Source organism: Protopterus annectens, chromosome 12.part0 (assembly GCF_019279795.1).
Source record: "Protopterus annectens isolate FY-2018-M chromosome 12.part0, PAN1.0, whole genome shotgun sequence".
Classification (NCBI taxonomy): Eukaryota; Metazoa; Chordata; order Ceratodontiformes; family Protopteridae; genus Protopterus; species Protopterus annectens.
This window is the reverse complement of record NC_056746.1, coordinates 1,194,805,110-1,194,817,173: the sequence shown is the minus strand read 5'-3', so window position 1 is coordinate 1,194,817,173 and position 12,064 is coordinate 1,194,805,110. Positions and strand designations below refer to the sequence as shown.

At 36.4% G+C, this 12,064-nt stretch overlaps 1 protein-coding gene across 1 annotated transcript in view; it reads right to left on the bottom strand.

Annotated features, from left to right (window-relative positions):
• Positions 1-2,812: 2,812 nt before the first annotated feature.
• SLC12A5 (solute carrier family 12 member 5) overlaps positions 2,813-12,064 on the bottom strand; it is a 1,753,644-nt gene continuing 1,744,392 nt past the window's right edge. Inside the window, exon 26 of the mRNA XM_044090243.1 lies at positions 2,813-10,457. Coding sequence (XP_043946178.1) covers positions 10,366-10,457 — 92 coding nt within the window. The 3' untranslated portion in view covers positions 2,813-10,365. The remainder of the gene's footprint in view (positions 10,458-12,064) is intronic.

Sequence of the window (12,064 nt, the reverse complement as noted above, 5' to 3'; positions counted from 1 at the left end):
TTGCTCCTGACCTCTGACAATCAGATCCAATAACTGCACTGTTCATATCCATCCCCTAGGCCATAATAACTCCTTACATTTGATAGCTTCTTCCATAGTCAGGAATACAGTTCAGCTATGTTCTGTGCCAGTGACAAACTGGAATCCTAGCAAGGATTAGTTTCTCTGTCTTTCACCCACTGAGTAACAGAATGGTCTTGGGTTCTCAGTGTCTCACAAGTTAGCTGCTTTCCCAGTATCACTTGGTTAAAATCAAATGAAGTAGCCCCATGTTTTGCCTGTAGATCACCATTTTTAAGAGGAACTGGGAAGAATGCCAGGCTGTTACCTTACTCAGATGTTATACCTTTATGTTGCATGATGTAAAGCAAATCATCTTCCCCAATCTGCATATGACATTTACCATTAATGTTTAATCTGAAGATCATTTCTATGTGTGTTTGATACAAGCTGGACTAGCAGAAATTAGCATTTTGCTTGTATGGTTGAGACTTTGTGAGATACCCTTTTCCCACCAGTTGTTTTACAAAACCTGTTTCCATACATTGTTTAATAGGTTTACAGTACAATACAAACTTGATACTATTTGTCCCATAGCTTTAACTTCCACAGAATCTTCAGCTGAAATTATGTCTGTCGCTCAATTAAAAAAAAAAGTATCATATCAGCTTGGACACAATATGGAAGAAGCTTAACAGTAAAATTAGGAATGGATTTGGACTTACTTCAGGCATTTTTCTAGGATATGACAGTAGTGTAGAGTTACTAAACTGTGTTCCAGATTTGTGCTTAGTTAATAAAAATGTAGTCAAGGTTTTTGAAAAGATTCAACTTACTATCAGTATGCAATGCATTATTTTTCACTGTGCTTGTTTTAATACAGTCATGTTTAGAATGCTTTATTCTAGTAATATTTTAAGCATAAATTCTATGTAAAACTTAAAAGGAACACTATCATTTTTGAGCTGTAGCAGCCAGTGAGCACACCTCTAGAAATCTGGGTCAAGTTGTTGCTATTGGTGGTCTGATGAAACTGGTGCTTTGTCATCTAAAGTTCAAGTTTATGCAATTCTCTCATAGGTTCACAGATTTACACTAAGATTACGGCTGAAGGGGCTTCAAGAAGCTTAGCTATGTCATACATCATTTCATTTTGAGAGGATATTACTTACTGCTAGTACAACGGGTGCTTCTGCCTCAGACATAAATTTATAGTCTTCTAAGTATCATGTCTACTTTTGAAAATAGGGTATTACTGTCACATGTAGAGAAAGTTTATTCCAAATCCATAATATACTTGGCTATGAATCTGTCATTGCAAGAGGTGTTTTTGTTCTTGAGGTGGACGTTGAGGCCTTGGCAAAAATATTAGATGGACTATTGAGTTTGTGAATGTGGAGGAGGTGAAACAAGATAAGCACATCCAGGTCTCAAGATTACCCATTAAGCAGCTGGAGGTATAGGGTCAATTATTATGAGGACAATATCTTTCCTGCCTTCATGTATATTTGTACAGGGTGGCATGCATTCCGAAGTCTAAACAAAAAAGTAACACTCTAGTTAAAACGAGCAGACAAAGATGCTTCTTTTTTAAAATAAATGTGAATTTTCACTTCAAATAACCATATCAAATGTAGACCTGTACATTTCAGAAAATCTAACTTTTAGTGAAATAATAATTATGTCTAAATACTTATTCTGAGTCAAAGTTAGCACTACTAAATTTTAGTACTGACCTCGGTGAAAAGTGTAGCCTTTATTTTAAGTATGTCTGTATCCATCTCTCTTGCCAGGAACATATGCGGAGTGCTTGATGGCAAGGACGTAGATCCTACTGTAAAAGCCACAGCTGCAGACAAGGACACAGATCCTACTGTAAAAGGTACAGCTGCAGACACACTGACCTTTAATGTGGTAGTTATCAAACAAGCATGCAAAGGTTACTTTTCATTGGTAGACATACTTTCAAATCACCAAAAGAACCTCTTATACAAAATTTGTGATATATTTACAGACTTACACTTAAAGCATTGTGGTGGTGCTGTGGTAGCGTTGTTGCCTCACAGTAAGACGCTGTCCGGTTTGATTCTCAACTAGAGCATCTTCTGCATGGTGACATGCGTGAATGGGCGTACCTTCGTTGAAGGTTGTGCATCAGGGCTGGCAACTTGGCACGTAAAAATCAACTGCCAATCATTAGCGGACCGGAGTTCCGCTGACACAACAACACATTTGTCTAGCAAGCAAAAGTTTTCTTTTAAAAGAACGATCTTGCTTTGAAAGCATTCTTAACAGATAGAAAAAGCCATACGTGTCACATGAAAACAATCATCTCAAAAACTGTTAAATCAGTTTCTTCTCAAACTGTTTTTCTTTTTGGATGCACTTTAGACAGACATCTTTGAATCATTATGATGTCCCATTGCATATTTTTGCTAACACTGTAGTACATTTGTGTTATCTTCAACTGAAAAACATGACTCACTCCCACATACAATTTTTTTAATCAGTGCTAGGTTTGTTTGCAAAACACTAGCAATTGGCACTCATTTTTGTGACTACTGGTCTGCAACCAGCCAGCCTTTCAAGAAGCATTGCTGGTATATGGGGAATTTCACATTTCCCTTTGATAATGCAACCTTGGAGATAGCATATATACATATATATATATATATATATATATATATATATATACATATATATATATATATATATATATATATATATATATATATATATATATATATATATATATATATATATACATATATATATATATATATATATATATATATATAAATGAAATCCCCCAATCACCACTGTACCACAATCATCGTACAAAGCATCTAAGTTACAGAATGTGGTCTCTACCATATGCAGTTTGGAGAACCACATTTGGTATCTTTGATGTAGCAACTTGGACCCATAGATAGAGAGACAGATAGATAAATAGATAGATATGAGTCATTTAATTGTTCAAATGTTCATTGGTTGAACACTTGGAACATCAAACCAGCTTTTTTGCTGATTGCCAGTATTTCTCTGGATTGGGAGTTTGTCCTTTCCCCAATGGGGGTGTAAACCTCAGAGTTGGTTTATGTAATGTGTATGGATGTGGGGGGATGCAGGGGAGATTGCCCCTCTACAAATAAAACTTTTTGTTGTGGCATTCTGATGTTTGATATTTTGTATTTTGAACCTTTGCTCTTTCAATCATTTGTTTTTTTTTAATTTTTATATAGATCTTTATAAAGTTAGCAGGAGGGCTTTCCCTTAAAACTATATTTTTCCATTCTGTACAGGTAGGGGTAGTATGTTTGCTCTGTTCTTAATCATTTGCAATCTAGAATTTTTTTCGTGCCATGATCATTCATTGGGGAAATGCCTAATAGAAATGGTATTTGTTAAAGTTGTCTAAGATTTAATATTTTTCTTTTGCAGATGCATCTTGCTTATTTAATTACATGAACCATTGGCTCTTCCCTGAAGGAAGGTAAGATAGTTTATGCCACTTAAATATAACAAACTCTGAATTCTCAAATTTCAAGGAAAAGAATGCACTAATCTCAAAAAAGTAATATTTAACTGGTTTGTTGCTACCAGCTGGACTTTGCAGGACTAGTCTTTGACCAGAAGTTGAAGTATATGTCTCATTTGGTATGTATTTTCAAGTGTATAATTTGGAGGCATCAATATGAACCATTAAATACTTCCTCTGTCCCTGAAACAGGAGATTCCTAGAATATATTTATCCAGAAACAGTTGTTTCATCTTATTAAATCATAGAAACTGAAGTTATTTTTTATATATATTTTTTATAAGCCTTACCACTCCTGATAACCTTTATGAAGGTACAATTTCACTAATCACCTATAATTGTTTAAAACTGGCAAAAAATAATTTCTAATTCTTCACGATGACACCGGCAAATCTTCAGTTAAGTAGGAGAAACACTGTTTAATGCTTCATATCATCTTCACAACAAATGGATCTAATGTGTAAATTGAGTGTTGTTCCTTGACTTTAGTATTTAATCACCTGCCAATTAATGCACTATATAGAATAATGTGCTGAATGTTATCTCTTCACTGTTCAGCCGTCATATGAAAATTGATTGTTTGTGACACCTACTCTCCTTTCATTATGTCCAGATATTCTCACATCAGCTATAGCCCTTCCTGCACTCCTCTGCTTTCCCCATTAGCAGATGGACTTGCATTATTAGTGCAGCGAGCAGATCTGCTGAAGTGGAAGCAATATGCAGATTGTATACAGCAAAATGCTTTCAAAAGGACATCATCACTCATGTAAACTAAATAGAAAAAGCTTGCCAATAAAAAGCATGACCTTCAAAGCACAAAAACTCTCAGTTGCTGTAAACAGCCATCTTTCTCATGTAAGCTGGCCCTAGAGTTTTAAGAACTGAATACCAGTTAATGACCCCTCAATGAAATTAAAACATTGCTGTGTGGATCTGCGTATGAAAGTCAAATTTATTTTACTGTCTTGCAGAAAACAAAACACCTTAGTGTTATCTGATTGTCTGTTTCATTTTTTTTTTCTTTTTTGGTTTTTAATCGTTTACTTTATAGTCTTATATGTTGCAGTAAAGTTGTGGTGCTGTGCCTTAAGAAATTAAGACTTCCAGAAGAATGAGTGACTGAATAGATTACCAAAAAAAAAGTGTTCTTCAGGAGAAGCATAAAGATATTTCCAATCTATTACTTTATCAGCATATAAATACAGACTGACACACACACACACACACACACACACACACACACACACACACACACACACACACACACACACACACACTCTCTCTCTCTCTACTTGAGGTAATTCTGACACAGTTTCCCTGCTGAATATTGAAATACTTGTTATTCATAAGCCAAGTCATACGTGTTTTTTCTAATTTGTTTTCATATGTCCAAAGGTTCATAGGGTCATTGATCAGGCTTACCACCTACTGGTCATAGAGGAGCTGTAATTATTATTATTGGGTTACTCTTACATGAATTATAATGCAGAGTGTTTTTCTGTGTACAAGAGAACTGAATACAGAGCTTAGAGTATAACACAACGCTGTTTACCTTACCAGCACAAGGTACAGGGTTTGATTCTCACCTTTGATCACTGTCAAGGCATTGGCTTAGGTGTATAATATTCTGCTGACTGATTGTCTACTATGTTCATATGATCCTGTACTTTATATCCTGCAAAGATACCTTTCCATTGAGGACAACATCAAAGGGGGATTTTTTTTTTGTTTGCTTAGACATATCTACAAGGAAGGGATGATAGCCTAAGTTCCACTGCCTTCTGCAGGTATTTTCCTTTCACTTGATTTTTTTCTGTTCTTCCATACATTTTTCAAGAGAAACATGTTTTTGTAGTATTCCTCCCCAATTAATGTTGAACGATTTTCATCTGCTAAGTCTAAGTTAGGGCTTTGACGCAGGAAGGATGGAATGCTCAGGGTACTTCTTTCTTTCTTTCTTTCTTTCTTTCTTTCTTTCTTTCTTTCTTTCTTTCTTTCTTTCTTTCTTTCTTTCTAAGGGCTCTATTTGTTATGCATGGCAAATTCAATTTCTGACTTTCCAGTCCAGAGTTCGATTAAAATTTAAAGGAACTGTTTTGTTTGATATGAGTTGTAGAGTGTTTGTTACTATACATTTGCAATTGGTTTTCACTGTCCTCTTTCTTTCTGTGTTTTTGTTTGTTCCCATCTACCCTCCTCAGTTTACGACCACCACAGCTCTCATCAGGACAGTTACGTTAGAAAATACTTTCCAAATTTTGTGGGTATGCATATGGAAGTGTTTAAATTTACTTCAAAGTTTCATAATTAGCTGTGTTATGTGGTGGCATTTTCCTAGGTCATTAAACTTCTATAATGCACTGATTAATCTTCAGCATATACATCTCCAAGGCTCAGTACATCAGGAATTTCTCATCCTCTCAAGACTGAAGCAGAATATTACTCTATAAAGAAGTTCCAAAATACAACTCTTAGTATTTATGAAGGCAAGTCATTTATTTTTAAAATAAATAATTCAAATAAATGGTGTATGTCAGAAGTAATCCACTCCTGGATGAGAGTAATACTTGTTTACCCATGGAATTTTTTTTTTGTTTGATCACTACTTAGGCTTTACCTTCAATGGATGGGAAATTCACCCCTGGTCTGACACATGTCTCTGATGGACAGAGGCAGCTGTTAAATCATGCCATTACTAACATACACTGCTTAAAATAACCCATATAAGGTACAATATGCCATGGATACATTTGAGTTGAATGGCTAGGCTTATAATGGTCCTAGTGGTTGTTAGCCTAGTGAGCATATGTGAACCTATGAACTAAGCCACACTAGGCATGTGTAAACCAAGCATTACCTACACTCAGACCTGGATTCTTACTATAGTAAATTGTTCTTCACTAACTTACTTCCAGTATTTTATCATGCATTAAAAATGTACACCACAGAGCCAATTTGGTCAGTCTAAATGGCCCACTTATACCAAACTGAAGGTATTTTTTTATCTAAGAAGAATCCTAATTTCTGACCCTACTAATAACTACTGGAGGAAAACCTGAAAAAACACAAGTGGCTGGGGAAGAAGTGGAGAGAACTTTTAAGTGGAAACTTATCTGAAATTATTGAGACCTAGTTTGCTAATGCATAGTAGCCACCTAACATTATAGCTGTGCCATGTTAAAATTGGTTAAAGCTCCAAGCTATCAGAAGAAGGTGAAATGTAAACATTACACTAATAATGCACCTTTCCCTTTTATGTTTGTCTATACTTTATTACTACAAAATTCACCACAACTGGTCTAACCTGCAACAGTTAAAGGAAAAGTACCTTAAGTAAAGATTAGCATTAGGAAGTAAAACTCTATTACAAATCTATTAAAGTTGTGCTGTAAACACTACTGAAAGCTACTACTCCATCAAAGTAAGGATCTGAGCGTCTTTACGACAAACTATACGTTGTGTATCTTCAGGTGAAGTTCTCCTCACTCCTTGAAAATGCTGTACCACATCAACTAAAATCTTGTCAGTCATACAGTCAGTGGATCAAATTATATACTTCTTCTGACTCTGCTAAACTTGCTTTCTTGAAATAGAACACAAGTAGCAATATTCAGAAAAGAACAACAGTAAATGTACAGTAATACAAACGTTATTTGAGCTACAGCAAATTCCAGGGAGCCTCAGGTCCAAGATTCCAATTTAAGTCTCCCAGGGATTTGGTACAGCTTAGAAAAGGTTTATATCATTGCATATTTGTTGTTTTCCGGTTAAGCACCCTGTCTTATCTGAAGGCTGAGACACAAGTCAAGGATGTTAGGAAAACATGTAACTTTGAAGGGACATGCCCAATTTCTTTTAAAGTGTGGCAACATTCTTTTCATGTGACCTGCTGCACCATCTTCAACATATGGGTGGGAACATAACCACAGAGGTAAGATGTGATAAGAAGGTTCGGAGCCTACTTCTTGTGTGAACATAGTGGCATACATACATTACTTTGCATTTCTTGGTCACCTGCCTCTCCTGCTAAGTCTGGACAAGTCTTGTATTCTTCTTCACAGAGCCATACTACACATTAATGGAAAATCCATTTACATTTGCTGATATTCAGCAGGCCACTGTAGGAATAGAATTTTTGGTGTTATGACCTCAAATTCTTCAGCATGTAGTCAACTTTAGGCTCTTCTTCCTTTATCCTCAACACCCATCTACCTACTCAGCAGCCAACCGCACACTCTGCCATCTCACAGTTCTTTAGAAAATCTGGTGCCAGTTTGATTTCCCAGCTTGGACAGGTATACAGTAGATTCCCTCTTATCCGGTCTCGCTGGGACCAGGCCTTAGCCTGGATAAAGAAATGGCTGGTTAACCAGAAAATGCATACAAAATAGCATTTGTAGGTTATAAATCAACTAAAATAACAGGATTTGTTTTAGTATGCATTTTTCTAATGAATATGAAGTCTAAAACTCAAATGTTTAGCTCGGAGTAAGCAGAAGCATTGTTCTTCTCTGTTGCCTTTTGCTAGGGCTATGGCAGAAATTTGATGGCCAGTTAAAGAGGAGGCTGGTTTGAGAGAGGCCAGATAAGAGGAAGTCTACTGTACTGCATAATAAAACATAACCTCAGCTGTAGCAGGATGATCCATGCAGACAGTCTGTTTGCCTCCTTCTTTCAATTCTTATACCAAAACGCTGAGGAAGGTGTCACAATATTTGGAATAACCATGCAAGTTTAATCTACTTACTGTGAATATTCATACCTTTGAAAAGCATAGAAAGCTCTCATACAGTGTGATGTACAACTCCCTCCCACTATAAACACCCCCTCCTCTTTCCATATTGTGTTTAATTCCTGTATCACTCTATAACTTGCATGAGTTTTCCAACCTGGCCACTGTGCAGCTGACAAAACTGTATGCTACTGTAAATAGCTTTTTCATTTTCTCCTCTCCCATTGTTTAATCTAGGGTGATGTTTAGTGATGACAGCATGAGGTGGACCTTACTGTAGCTGTAACAGCAGCTCTGCATTTTAAGCTGCTGCCCGATGCTGTCAGCAGGCCCTGACTCCAGTGATACTGACACTTTCTTATGCAGCTCCAGATTCTGTTAGCAGTGAGCGATTTCACACTAAAGCTACATAATAATGCCTGTTGATACAGGCGCAAGTATGTTCTGTTTTCAAACCTTTGAGCAAAGCTCAACTCATAACTGGTCGGGCTGGCAAATTATTTCAGACTTTTGTCTAAACCAGAAATGGTTCCAAATTGTCAGGTAACATAACAAGGGTGCCACTAATCTAGGATCAGTAGAAAAAGGTCATGACAGTCAGAACTTATGGCAGGCTGAAGGGCTTTGGTATTCAGTTTATACTCTGCTTAGACTAAAACTTAACTGAACTGATATACATCCACGACAGGTATCTCACCTAGTCACATTACCAGTCCTCAAATCAAAAATAAATAAATAAATAAATAAATAAATAAATAAATAAATACATGCTCACAAAGAAATAAAATATTTAAGTAGAACAGGCAACAGGAAACTCTCACAGCTAAACTCCTGCTCATTAGTAAGCATTTCACAATCAAATATTAGGGGCAGACATTCCATATCCCATTTGCTTGGTTGTAAGTGGCCTGCTCACAGATATTGCATTTGCAGTAATCTCTTTATTTGTAGGAATAATATACATCTTGGCCCAATCCACAATAGCATGGGTCTGAAAAAAAGGTTTTGATAACTAGTTGAAGCAGAACTGTCTGGCCAGTGGCACCAAGTGTGAGACTGTATTAGCCTGCTTATGCCACTATGCATGACTGAAATAGTATTTTAAAGCATTATGGGTAATATAGTCTTTTCAAGCATGATGGGTAATGTATTGCAACTCACATTATTTTTTGAGCTCACAACAAACTTGGCATAGTGTTACATATTTAGTGCATGTCATGTAGTCCCTGGACTAAGCTTGAAAACAGTCCAATTGGATCAGTACTCTATCGCAGTTGATAAACAAAGAAATAAATATTTTTCTAGAATTTCATAGCCAAAAAATTAGTTTATATGTACACATAGCACAGTTTAAATAACTGTACTCTATGAATTAAACTATCATACTATCATATTTTAACAGAGATTGTAACAGTGTATTATGTTACTATTTCAGTGCTTTGAAAGTGGCACATCAAAAATTAAATTATTTTTAGAGCTTGACAAAATGCTATTGTAGATAGGGCCTTTGTGAATAGAACTCCCACTGATTTTTGAAAGCAATGGAGATGAAAAGTGAGACAAATGTTTGAAGCAGGACATACCCCAGTATTATACAGTGCATAGATGACTCAGTGATTAAATAAAGAAGTCTTTCAGGTTGCTTTGCAGATTGCACTGGCTCACTGTTACCAGTACCCAAAGGAACTATTCCAGAATCCCACTTGTGCAAAATGATGATGAGTTGGTGGGATGGAACTTGTAGTTATTACAGATAGAGGCGGGGCTCCTTGCAGTGTAGATAAAAGACTAGAAGTCCTTTCCTTCGCTTTGATGATATTTGCAGCAGACAGTACAAAAAAAAAAAAAAAAAGGCTCGCTGAGGTGCAGTAAAGGGAGACAAGGGCACATTTCTGGAAAATCTTGTATCAGTCAACCCTCTCACCTCACCTCAGTATCAATTGTAGCTGGTAAAGTACCAAGTAGCTGGCAGGTGTCTTCAGTCCTGTACCTTAGTTCTGTCCAGCTTAGTTGTTTGTGGTGGTTGAACAGGGAGAGGACAGAAACAAGGAATGATTAGTTCAATGAAGGTGGACATTAGTACAATTCAAGATCAAGAGTAAATTGTAATGACTTCCCGGCCTCCTCCACGAACCAATAGAACTCGGTCTAAGCGTTCTGTTAGCACTTCCAGGAACTCCATATCTTTAGAAGTAATTGTCAAGGACAAAAACTGAAAATAATGTCATTAAAATGCTATAATCAACATGAAAACAACAACAAAATAATGAGATCACAGGCAATATTACATTCCAGCTCACTAGTAGCAGACTACATAATGAAGTCATTCATAAGTTTTCACAGCTGGCTGTATGGTGCTGAGATATGGAGGAGTGCTTGATGTACTGACAATGAAACCATTATATGCATGTCTTTGTGCTGTGGATAGGGATCTCATAGAGAAGCAGTCTGCACTGTGATATGAGTAAAGATGATTGACCTGAATTTTGCCGGGGTGTCACATAAACTGCGTACGTAACACAACCAAGGGTTGATTAGTGGATGCATGGGGAGGACAGTTTTCACAGGTCAATGAGTAATCATTGTTAACACATGTAACACCTAAACACATAAAACCTGCAAGTATTTATCCTATTCATCAACATACCTGATGCACAAAGAAATACCCACTATAAACTCAATAAGCAGAGTTTACTGTGAAGGAATGAAGGTTACTAACAGGATGCTGCAGAACTTAGTTCTGGTTTTGAATACCTTGATAAATGGTACTGCATAGGACCTGGAAAGCGACTGTTTATTTTTTTTTTCATAGATGACACTTCTTGTGACATAGATAACACAGATAAGAGTTGAAAAAGGAGCTTAAAACACTGGAGGGTAAAATCACAGATGTATAATGCCCTCCAACCTGATACCCTACCCTTGCTTTTGTTTATACATTCTTTGATAAGGAATATTTTTAATATATAAACCCAATCTCCTTTTTCTTCTCCCCTCTTTTTGTGATAATCAAGTATCAGGCCAACAGCTCCTTGTGTAATTAGTACATTTCTTATGCTCACCCTTTCCTTCTCTAGACAGTTCCCTCTCTGTCTGTCTTTGCCTCAGTGGTGACTTTAGATGCCCGTTTACTGACCATGTGATATAGCCGTCTCTTATTCTAATCTTGCATTTCCAATCAAACACGTGAATATCTTTTTCACTATTCCTGCTACCTGCCCAGTGATTGGCACCCATGCTTGCCTCACTTATTACCCTTCTAATCCCTACACAGGTATTCCGTTCCATGTTCCACACCATTCCTAATACACCTTGCTTGCAGCTGCATTTTTATGTTAGTTACACTTGAATGCTGAATATAATGTAAATGAAGTTTAACATTGAATGCTGCAGTCATGCCCAACTGATTTTTATTTATTTATTTATTTTGGCATTCTGATCATAGGGTACTGCAGTCTTATGCTGAATGCTACCATATTTAGTTTTTACTTTTAAAATAATGTTTGTTTCTTAGTTAGCTTCGCGATCATTGTATTTACTAAATTTAAAGTTCTTCTAAATTAATGTGCTGTGCTAAGCAGACTTCCATCAAACATTTGGTCTAGCACTGATAAAACTGTAGTAATAAGCTTACTCTGTCTCTCCATCCATATTGTTTCGGTGAATTCATATTATGGAATATTTTTCTTGGTGTTATAGGTGCAGTTCTGGTTTTCATTTATTGTACTCTTTACTTGCTTTTATCTTGGTCTTCTCATAGTTTCATAGGTTCATAGGTTCATAGCTAAGTA